Source organism: Entelurus aequoreus, linkage group LG14, assembly GCF_033978785.1.
Source record: "Entelurus aequoreus isolate RoL-2023_Sb linkage group LG14, RoL_Eaeq_v1.1, whole genome shotgun sequence".
Lineage (NCBI taxonomy): Eukaryota > Metazoa > Chordata > Actinopteri > Syngnathiformes > Syngnathidae > Entelurus > Entelurus aequoreus.
The window spans coordinates 53,031,095-53,043,842 of record NC_084744.1 but is presented as its reverse complement, the minus strand read 5'-3'; the positions used below and the strand labels follow the sequence as shown (position 1 = coordinate 53,043,842).

General features: G+C 34.0%; 1 protein-coding gene across 2 annotated transcripts; it reads right to left on the bottom strand.

Moving 5' to 3' along the window:
- Positions 1-736: 736 nt before the first annotated feature.
- lg14h5orf24 (linkage group 14 C5orf24 homolog) lies at positions 737-12,691 on the bottom strand. Of its 2 annotated transcripts, none has more exons than XM_062070734.1 (2): positions 12,599-12,691; positions 737-2,567 (listed from the first exon to the last, which is right to left on the bottom strand). In XM_062070734.1, exon 2 carries the CDS (start codon positions 2,562-2,564, stop codon positions 1,935-1,937), a length of 630 nt encoding a protein of 209 aa, XP_061926718.1. In that variant the 5' UTR covers positions 2,565-2,567; positions 12,599-12,691; the 3' UTR covers positions 737-1,934. The 2 variants fall into 2 exon arrangements, with proteins under 2 accessions (XP_061926718.1, XP_061926717.1); XM_062070733.1 differs by lacking the exon at positions 12,599-12,691 and adding an exon at positions 12,176-12,449.
- Positions 12,692-12,748: the final 57 nt, after the last annotated feature.

Genomic DNA, 12,748 nt, shown 5'->3' with positions numbered 1-12,748 from the left:
CGTTCTAAAAAATACTATTACAAAGAAATGCATAAAAAAGTGGAATAAAAGGTGAAATGTAACACCAAAAAAAAGTTGCAATGTTGACTCTAGTAACACTTTCTTTCAATCAAACTTGGCTCAAAAAATAATAATGACTCAAAATCAATATTGTTGTGAATAATTGATCTATTTAAGGCTCAAATATTCCACTTTGAAACAATGTTCGGGGGAAATATTGCATAGTTTGCCATAACAAAAAAGGCATAAATTGCACGAAAAAAACATGGAAATAAAATAAAATAATAATAAATATATATATTTTATACAATAAAATGTATAGATAGATCTGAAGTTGATCTGCAGATTTAAACGTTGAAAGTTTAAAAAAAAAAGAGTATGACTTCCCATCAGGTACAAGACATAAAACAATGTTGAGAACTTGTTGAATTAGGTCCTGACGTTGAGCAACTCAAACATAACTTTTTATTTTATTTTATTATCTCTATTTTTAAGTTATCGTGCCGTGATTTTACCAGTCCGGCCCACTTGAGAGTTGATTTTTCTCCATGTGGCCCCCGATCTAAAATGAGTTCGACACCCCTGTTATAATCCATGCATTATTAAAAAAATTATACATATTGCTTTTTTCACGTCAAAGTGTTGTTCAGCAACTGCGTATTATTGTTTATACCTGTATATATCCATTGTTTACTTACCATCAAGTCAAAAACGTCAACACAAGTTACTTTTCCATTTAATACACAACTTTTAAACATTCCACAACGACCATGCAGGAATAAAATGAGAAATGTACAAAGTCTTCAGCGATGTGTGACATTATAAAAAGTCTCATGATGGCAAGAACATAAAAATAGCAGACATACTAGTCACAAAACGTCATAAAAAATAGCAGAAATACTAGTGAAATAGCAGACATACAACAGTGACTAGTGATAAAAAATTGCAGACATATTAGTCACTAAAGTGATCAAAAATAGCGGACGTACTAAAGTGAAAAAACAAGCTGCCAATTCTTCCTCAAAGCTACATCATCATTTATAATACACATATTTTTCTGCTTTTAACTATTGTTTTTATCTGTGTGAGATTCACGACTTGAGAAAGTCCTGAAAAGGGTGCATGAAGTAGAGCCTGATAGTGTGTGATAAAACCATAATAATACATCATAATTCATCGTTTGGTATTCACGTTATGAAAGGAGATCCCGTTCTTTGGTGAAGGCCGGCGATGCTTTTTCATGGTCAAGCTGCACATAAACACGACACACAAACGTCTAAGCATACGACAACAATCAGGAGAAACACGTTATTGCACAAAAATGTAACATTTAGATGGTGAAATGAATACTTGGGCCTAACAAATATGCTAACTTACTTCACTAACTGTTGTCCTTGTTCATTTTAGTGTTTCAAAGAAAAGACAAATAAATAGCAAAAAAAGGATCAGGTTAATATCATACACGATTCTAATGAATATTGTCTATGAACTACCACCACTGTTGTCTCCATGGGAACAAAGGGATGCCATTAGCCTTCCTTAGTAGGTCAAAGGTCACCACTCGCATGCATTATTATTGGACACATTTAAAGACAACTTGTAGCCACGCCTTGCAATAGTTAGTCTCAGTTTCACAAACATCATGCTGACTTTTCAAACTTCTCCGTTTGTCCAGGCGTGACTCGGGGAAGCGGTCAGTGAATGCAACACGTGACCAAAAGGAAGCGGTCAGTGAATGCAACACATGACCCGGGGGGAAGCGGTCAGTGAACGTAACATGTGACTCCGGGGAAGCGGTCAGTGAGCGTAACGCATAACCTGGAGATGCGGTCAGTGAACGCAACGCGCGCCTGGTGTTGCGTTCAAGGGGCGCTTTATGGTGCAAACAATCCAAGCATGACTAGAAAAGCAGGGGATGATGAGGGATAAAAACTTTAGTGGGTAGGACTCTTGTCCTCGCACGAGGGTTCACACAGGATGTCCTTGTGGGGGAGAGGGTAGGGGAAGGCGGCCCCGCTGCAGGTGCCGGCGTACGTCAGTTTGTTGAGGCGGGAGAGGCCCTTGATGCTGCCGGGGGGCCGCCCGGGGCTCACCTTGTAGCCCGCCGCTCTGGTGGTGCCCAGCGGCCGGCCCGGGCTGGTCTTAAAGCCGGCGGCCCTGGTGGTGCCGAGAGGGCGCCCCGTGCTGGTCCTGTAGCCCGCCAGCTTGGTGGTGCCCGGCGGGCGCCCCCTCCGGCCCGTCTTCCCGCCGCCGCCCTTCTTCTTCTTTTTGCCGTCGTCGCCGACCGTCACCGTCACGGCGGCCGGCTCGCCGCATTTGACGGGCGAGTGCGGCTCTCCCCCGAGGACGTCCTGTCTGGGGCACACCAGGGCCTTGTGGCTATGAGCGGGCAGCGCCATGGGGGCGAGCGTCATCTGGAGCGACGGCGGCGGCGGAGGAGGGTAGAACTTGTTGGGCTGCGTGGCGCAGAGGTCAAAGTGCGCGGCCGGGAGGTGGCCGTCCTCCGCCAGGCACGACGGCCGCGCGTTCATGCAGAAGTCGCCGCTTGTCACCTGGCGCATCATCTTCTGCATAACATACAAACATATTATTTATTGCCAGGTACGTTTTGCTTTAATACATGAGGCACTAATCCAGGGGTGTCAAACGTACGGCCCGAGGGCCGGATCAGGCCAGCGAAGAGGTTTTATCCGGCCCGCGGGACATACTTGCCAACCCTCCCGATTTTCCCGGGAGACTCCCGAAATTCAGTGCCCCTCCTGAAAATCTCCCGGGGCAACCATTCTCCCGAATTTCTCCCGATTTCAATATTGGGGGCGTGCCTTAAAGGGACTACCTTTAGCGTCCTCTCTCACCTGAAAAGGAGACTATTATATACGTCTCCGTTATCCATAGATTTATCTATCTACACAACATCTGGATTCCCATCATGCATTGCTTCAAAACTACGGCAAGTAGTAATGTCCAAAAACATAACAGAGTAGAGGCAGAAGAACGAAGAAGAGACATGGCGACGACGAGTAAGAAGAAGAAGTACACTTGCAAGTTCCAAAATGATTGGAAAAAATAATTTCAGTTCATCCAGGACAGCTCGAAAATTTTGTAGATCAGACTTCTTCATTGAACACGGTGGCCGAACGGATGTACTCATTCATGAACGGATTATATATATATATATATATATACATACATACATATAAGAAATACTTGAAAATATATACACCCCCCTCCCCACCTTGTGTTAAAGCTGATTGTGATATAATATTTTTTTTAATATTATTAATGGTATTATTAATAAAACTAATACTGTTATATATATATATACATAAAACATTTTGTTTAAAAGAAAATATACGCATCATTGCAAATCAAAATTATCATGTCATATTAGATATCGGCAGGCCGATAAATGCTTTAAAATGTAATATCGGAAATTATCGGTATCGGTTTCAAAAAGTAAAATTAATTACTTCTTAAAACGCCGCTGAACGGAGCGGTACATATCCGGTAAAACACGGACGTAGGGCATACTTGCCAACCCTCCCGATTTTCCCAGGAGACTCCCGAATTTCAGTGCTCCTCCCGAAAATCTCCTGGGGCAACCATTCTCCCGAATTTCTCCCGATTTCCACGCGGACAACAATATTGGGGGCGTGCCTTAAAGGCACTGCCTTTAGCGTCCTCTACAACCTGTCGTCATGTCCGCTTTTCCTCCATACAAACAGCGTGCCGGACAAGTCACATAATATATGCGGCTTTTAAACACACATAAGTAGGGATGATGTTTGATAAGAAATTATCGAGTTCGAGTCCATTATCGAATCCTCTTATCGAACCGATTCCTTATCGATTCTCTTATCGAGTCCAGATAGGTTGTTGTATATGGAAAAAAACACACAATATTTGGTTTAACAAAAGCTCACTTTTATTATATAAGAAAACAATTTAATCTAATAAATAAATAAATATTGACTGTTACCCCCCCTAAAAAAATAAAATAAAATAAATAAACATTGACTGTTGTTACCCAAAGTATATTAAGTGGGATTTTTCAGAAAAACAAATATATACAGTAACACAAAAACAACCTGTCTCTGTGATCACTATAGGTGCATAAATAATAATATAGTGTTAAATAAAATCAGTCCCTTGGGCACAAAACTGGAAATAATACAGCTCTCCAAAAAGTGCAATTCTGCTGCTATTTGACATAACTGTTTATGATGCTTTGACATTTTTGCATTTTAAAGAAAGAAAGAAAATTCTATGAAGAGAAAAGTTGTTTGCAAATGTGGTTACAATGCTAAAAAATGAAAAATTAAAGCTAAAAAAAGAAATACACTTTATTGAGTTAACATTATTTCTTTATAGGGGGAAAGATGTTATGAGCTAGGGAATACAACAACTACACTACCCAGCATGCAACGGGAGTGACCGAAAAGTGTTGTTGCATGTCGTCACCCGTGAAAGTAAACGTCAAGAACTCAGCCAACACGCCTCGTCTGCATTATTTATAATTAGACAGACAACACATTTACAGTGTTAAAAACAAAAGTTAAAAAAGGGAGATTTGTTGTATATATAAGTATGTGCTGCGGTTGCTTTAAGAACGTTGCGCCAGCTGCCGTAAAGGAGGTGCGTTGCTAGCCTGGTTGCTATGTTTCCGATGGGTCGTAAAAGTGTTGGTCATGTGTTTGTACCCTGCTCAAATCTCTCAGTAAAGTTATTCATTGGATTATACCTTTTGTTTTTAACTTTATTACACCTTGGAGCGCTTTTTCCCGTCCATTGTTTTCCTGCTTTCGCTATCTGCGCCTAATGACTGAGCTACGTGACTGATTTATTGTGATGTCACACGGAGCATTTCTGGTCGGGACGGGATTCGTTCTGAGGGATTCGAATAAAGAACCAATTCTTTTCTTTACTATAGTGGTCTCGATAACGGGTACCGGTTCTCAAAAAGGGATTCGAGTCCGAGGACTCGGTTATTTTCTTATCGAACAACCGGGAAAACCGGTTTCGAGTATCATCCCTACACATAAGTGAATGCAAGTCATACTTGGTCAACAGCCATACAGGTCACACTGAGGGTGGCCGTATAAACAACTTTAACACTGTTGCAAATATGCTCCACACTGTGAACCCACACCAAACAAGAATGACAAACACATTTCGGGAGAACATCCGCACCGTAACACAACAGAACAAATACCCAGAACCCCTTGCAGCACTAACTCTGCCGGGACGCTACAATATACACCCCCCGCTACCACCAAACCCCGCCCCCGCCTAATCTCAACCCCTCAACCCCATCTACCAAATTTGCAGGTCTCAAGGTTGGCAAGTATGCCGCGGGATGAGTTTGCTAAGTATAAAAATTAACCGGAAATTTTTGAATGAAAGAAACAGCTGTTCTAAATGCGTCCACTGGACTGAATAGCAATTATTTGTAACAAAGAAAAACAATCTGAAGTTGTCTTTATTTTTAAGTTATCGTGCCGTGATTTTACCAGTCCGGCCCACTTGGGAGTAGATTTTTCTCCATGTGGCCCCCCGATCTAACATGAGTTTGACACCCCTGCACTAATCCCTATCTCCGGATGAATAAATGTATTCATATATATATATATATACACATACACATATACAGTACAGGCCAAAAGTTTGGACACACCTTCTCATTTCAATGCGTTTCCTTTATTTTCATGACTATTTACATTGTAGATTGTCACTGAAGGCATCAAAACTATGACACCTGTGAAGTGAAAACCATTTCAGGTGACTACCTCTTCAAGCTCATAGAGAGAATGCCAAGAGTGTGCAAAACAGTAATCAGAGCAAAGGGTGGCTATTTTGAAGAAACTAGAATATAAAACATGTTTTCTGTTATTTCACCATTTTTTGTTAAGTACATAACTCCACATGTGTTCATTCATAGTTTTGATGCCTTCAGTGACAATCTACAATGTAAATAGTCATGAAAATAAAGAAAAAACATTGAATGAGAAGGTGTGTCCAAACTCTTGGCCTGTACTGTATATATATATGTATGTATGTGTATATATATATATATTAGGGCTGCAACAACTAATCGACTAAATCGATTATAAAAATAGTTGGCGATTAATTTAGTCATCGATTCGTTGGATCTATGCTATCCGCAGAGGCTTTTTTTAAAATTTTATAAACCTTTATTTATAAACTGCAACATGTACAAACAGCTGAGAAACAATAATCAAAATAAGTATGGTGCCAGTATGCTGTTTTTTTCATTAAAATACTGGAAAGGATAGAAATGTAGTTTGTCTCTTTTATCCGATTATTAACCGATTAATCGAAGTAATAATCGACAGATTAATTGATTATCAAATTAGTTGTTAGTTGCAGCCCTAATATATATATATATATATATACATATATGTATATATATTAGGGCTGCAACAACTAATCGATTAAAAGCGATTATTAAAATAGTTGCCGATTAATTTAGTCATCGATTCGTTGGATCTATGCTATGCGCATGCACAGTTTTTTTTATTTTTTTTTAATTGTTTTTTTTTTAAAAATAAACCTTTATTTATAAACTGCAACATTTACAAACAGCTGAGAAACAATAATCAAAATAAGTATGGTGCCAGTATGCTGTTTTTTTTCCAATAAAATACTGGATAGGATAGAAATGTAGTTCGTCTCTTTTATCCGATTATTAATCGATTAATCGAAGTAATAATCGACAGATTAATCGATTATCGAATTAATCGTTAGTTGCAGCCCTAATATATATATATATATATATATATATATATATATATATATATATATATATATATATATATATATATATATATATATATATATATATATATATATATATATATATATTAGGGCTGCAACAACTAACTGCATGCGCAGTTTTTTTGTTTTTTTTTAATAATTTTTTTTTTTTTTTAAATAAATCTTTCTTTATAAACTGCAACATTTACAAACAGCTGAGAAACAATAATCAAAATAAGTATGGTGCCAGTATGCTGGTTTTTTTCCAATAAAATACTGGATAGGATAGAAATGTAGTTTGCCTCTTTTACCCGATTATTAATCGAAGTAATAATCGACAGATTAATCGATTATCAAATTAATCGTTAGTTGCAGCCCTAATATATATATATATATATACATATATGTATATATATTAGGGCTGCAACAACTAATCGATTAAATCGATTAAAAGCGATTGTTAAAATAGTTGCCGATTAATTTAGTCATCGATTCGTTGGATCTATGCTATGCGCAGTTTTGTTTTGTTTTGTTTTTAATAAAAAATTTTAATTTTTAAATAAATCTTTATTTATAAACTGCAACATTTACAAACAGCTGAGAAACAATAATCAAAATAAGTATGGTGCCAGTATGCTGGTTTTTTTTCAATAAAATACTGGATAGGATAGAAATGTAGTTTGTCTCTTTTATCTGATTATTAATCGATTAATCGAAGTAATAATCGACAGATTAATCGATTATCAAATTAATCGTTAGTTGCAGCCATAATGTATATATATATATATATATACATACATATATGTATATATATTAGGGCTGCAACAACTAATCGATTAAATCGATTAAAAGCGATTATTAAAATAGTTGCCGATTAATTTAGTCATCGATTCGTTGGATCTATGCTATGCGCATGCGCAGTTTTTTGGTTTTTTTTAATTATTTTATTTTTTTTAAATAAACCTTTATTTATAAACTGCAACATTTACAAACAGCTGAGAAACAATAATCAAAATAAGTATGGTGCCAGTATGCTGGGGTTTTTTCAATAAAATACTGGATAGGATAGAAATGTAGTTTGTCTCTTTTATCCGATTATTAATCGAAGTAATAATCGACAGATTAATCGATTATCAAATTAATCGTTAGTTGCAGCCCTAATATATATATATATATATATATATATATATATATATATATATATATATATATATATATATATATATATATATATATATATATATATATATATATATATATATATATATATATATATATATATATATATATATATATATATATATATCCGTGTTTCCCACTCATTCATTTATTTGTGGTGGCCCGCCACGAAAGAATTACGTCCGCCACAAATAAAAAAATTATTTTTTTTTTTAAATAAAAAATTATTATTATTTTTTTTGTCCTCTCCAGCTTCTCAGGCAAATCATATAGTTGATGTAGATGCCCATATCGGCTGTTCAGATTTACTTTACAAAAGAGAAGTGTGGGATACTTCTCTTGTTGCCTTATTTGTATTTGACTTTATTAAATGTATTTATATTAGAAACACAACATGTGTATATAACAAAGGGTGCAAAGTCTGCAGGCAGTAGGAAACACATGGTTAAGTGTAGGGAGTAAAACTGATGGCAGTCTAAAGTTCAAGATTTTTGGAGCTCTTTGTTCAGTGGATCAGATGTTTGATGAAGCTCTGTGTCTATCTACCACCACTACTGTTTTCTGTTTATTTGTTACTGACTGTGGCAGGACACCTCTGCCTCTGTTTCACTTGATGTTTCTGGTAAATAATATGGTTGTAGTAGTAGGCTAAAGTTAAATTATTTAGTATGCACTAATTAAAGGGGCAGAGCTTTGAGACATTTTAGCTTTTATATTTTATAAGATATATTTTTTGTAAGAACCACAATTAATAAATATATTTCAGTGAATAACTTATTGTTCAAATCTGTATATAAATATGTACATTAAGTGTTGTAATTATATTGTAAAATGGATGGATGGATGGACGTTTAAATATATATATATATATATATATATATATATATATATATATATATATATATATATATATATATATATATATATATATATATATATATGAATATATATATATATATATATATATATATATATATATATATATATATATATATATATATATATATATATATATATATACGGCGTGGCGAAGTTGGTAGAGTGGCTGTGCCAGCAATCGGAGTGTTGCTGGTTACTGGGGTTCAATTCCCACCTTCTACCTTCCTAGTCACGTCCGTTGTGTCCTTGGGCAAGACACTTCACCCTTTGCCTCTGATGGCTGCTGGTTAGCGCCTTGCATGGCAGCTCCCGCCATCAGTGTGTGAATGTGTGTGTGAATGGGTAAATGTGGAAATACTGTCAAAGCGCTTTGAGTACCTTGAAGGTACAAAAGCGCTATACAAGTACAACCCATTTATCATTTATTTATCATTCATCAAACATCTGATCCACTGAACAAAGAGCTCCAAAAATCTTGAACTTTAGACTGCCATCAGTTTTACTCCCTACACTTAACCATGTGTTTCATACTGCCTGCAGACTTTGCACCCTTTGTTATATACACATGTTGTGTTTCTAATATAAATACATTTAATAAAGTCAAATACAAATAAGGCAACAAGAGAAGTATCCTACACTTCTCTTTTGTAAAGTAAATCTGAACAGCCGATATGGGCATCTACATCAACTATATATATGATTTGCCTGAAAAGCTGGAGAGGACAAAATATATATATATATATATATATATATATATATATATATATATATATATATATATATATATATATATATATATATATATATATATATATATATATATATATATATATATATATATATTTTATTTTTTTTATTTTTATATTTTTATTTGTGGCGGACGTAATTCTTCCGTGGCGGGCCGCCACAAATAAATGAATGTGTGGGAAACCCTGTGTTCTATGACTTTATAAATCTAAAATGTATTTTAACATGGTGTTGTACGACTTCATAAGTAAACGCAATGTATTTTAATATGATATTCCAATACTTTCAATTACTTTAATACTAAATAAAATGTATTTCACATGATGTGGAAATACTTACTAATAAAAAAAATATTTCAACATTGTGTTCAATAACTGTATAACGGAATATGATTTATTTTAACATGGTGTTTTGTGGATTTTTTTAAATGTTGTACGAAAGACAAAGTGGCTGGGGAAAGGGAAGTCTGGACTTATTTGCTTAGGCTGCTGCCCCTGCGACCCGACCACGGATAAGCAGAAGATGGATGGAGTTTTATAACTTTATAACTAAATACAATGTATTTTAACATGGTGTTTAATGACTTTATAAGTACACAAAATGTATTTAAATATGGTGTTTTATGACTTTAAAAGTAAACAAAATGTATTTTAAAATAGTGTTCTATGACTATAATGAGTAAACAATATTTTAACACGGTGTTCTATCACTTTTTGAATGATAAACTACATTTTAACATGGTGTTCTATGACTTTATAACTATAACATGTATTTTAACATTGTGTTCTATCACTTTATAAAGAAAAAACATGTATTTTATTATGGTGTTCAATTACTGTATAAGTAAACAAAATATATTTTATCATGATGTTCTACAACTTTATAAGTAAACAAAATACCTGTATATTTTAATATGTACTATGACTTAATGAGTAAACAAGTTGTATTCTAATATGGTGTTCGGTGACTTAATGAAGAAAAATAAAATTTATTTTATTATGGTGTTCTATGACTTTATAAGTCAACAAAATGTATATTAAAATAGTATTCATGACTATGAGTAAACAACATTTTGTTTTATTATGGTGTTCAATTACATTATAAGTAAACAAAATATATTTTATCATGATGTTCTATGACTTTATAAGTAAACAAAATTTATTTTAATATGATGTACTATGACTTAATGAGTAAACAAGTTGTCTTTTAATATGGTGTTCTATCACTTTATAAAGAAATAACATGGTGTTCTATCAAGTTTTTAATGATAAACTGTATTTTAATATGGTGTTCTATGACTTTATAAATATAATATGTATTTTAACATTTTGTTCTATCACTTTATAAAGAAATAACATGGTATGATGTAATATGATGTACTATTAATGAGTAAACAATTTGTATTTTAATATGGTGTTCGGTGACTTAATGAAGAAAACTAAAATGTATTTTATTATGGTGTTCTATGACTATGAGTAAACAAAATGTATTTTATTATGGTGTTCATTTACTTTATAAGTACACAAAATATATTTTATCATGATGCTCTATGACTTCATAAGTCAAAAAATTGTATTTTAATATAATGTACCATGACTTAATGAGTTGTATTTTAATATGGCATTCGGTGACTTAATGAAGAAAAATTAAATTTATTTTATTATGGTTTTCTGTGACTTTATAAGTAAACAAAAACGAATGTTAAAAGTGTTCTATGACTATGAGTAAACAAAATGTATTTTATTATGCAGTTCAATTACTTTATAAGTAAACAAAATGTATTTTAATATTATATACTGTGACTCAATGAGTAAACAAGTTGTATTTTAATATGGTGTTCGGTGACTTAATGAAGAAAAATAAAATTGATTTTATTGTGGTGTTCTATGACTTTATAAGTAAACAAAATGTATGTTAAAAGGGTGCTCTATGACTATGAGTAAATAAAATGTATTTTATTATGGTGTTCACTTTATAAGTAAACAAAATATATTTCATCATGATGTTCTATGACTTTATATGTAAACAAAATGTATTTTAATATGATGTACTATGACTTAATGAGTTGTATTTTATTATGGTGTTCTATGACTTTATAAGTAAACAAAACGTATGTTAAAAGAGTGTTATATGACTGAGTAAACAAAATGTATTTTATTATGGTGTTCAATGACTTTATAAGTAAACAAAATGTATTTTAATATAATGTACTATGACTTAATGAGTAAACAAGTTGTATTTTAACATGGTGTTCGGTGACTTAATGAGGAAAATAAAATGTATTTTACAATGGTGTTCTATGACTTAAAGAGGGAAAAAAATGTATTTTGATATGGTGTTGTATGTTTATAAGTAAACAAACCAAATGGTTAAGACCTAAAAGACAGACGTTGTACTACACACATCGACCAAATTGTAAAATAATATTAATACAGCATTTTAGCGTAAGGATTTATATTTAGTTAATTTCCTGCCACACAAAAGGTAACATTTGCTGTTAGCATGTAGGCTAGTACAGTATGTGTTGTTGACTCAGCAACAATAAAAGCAGACACACTTTACCAAACATTATTTATATTATCATTATTATAGTTACCTTTTTTTATTTGTGGTCTGACGTCGGCACAGAAAGAGTTAAGGAGCAAAAAGGAGCTTTCATCGCCTCAGAGCGCGAAAAGATCCATTTTCATATATCATCTTTCCCCTCTTGCTAGCAGGCCCTCATTGCATCCGACAGCCGGCAATGGAGCGTCAACGCGATGCTAAACAATGGCCGAAAAAGAAGCTCCTTGTTCTTGGCTTTTTTTTTTATCTCCGAGCTGCGAGGATTTGGATGAGAAAAGCCGCCATTTTCCATTAAAAATTCATAAATGGCGAGGACAGTCTGAGCATGCGCAGTGCGTTTCTGACAATCTTGCCCCCCCTTTCATTCTCGCCTTTTTCTTAACAATAAAGATGTGTTTTATCCATTCGCAGCCCCAATAAAACCAATATCAAGACTTAAAAAGACCGTTCTCACCGTTATCTGGATTTATTAGTCGATCGTTCGCTCAAATTGGAGTATTAGTGCGAGCCAAACGGCACCACCCACTCCTAATGAATAATATACAAAGTACTATTAAATAATGTAAATACAGTCAGCTCGACGGTGCACACACGTACATTCATA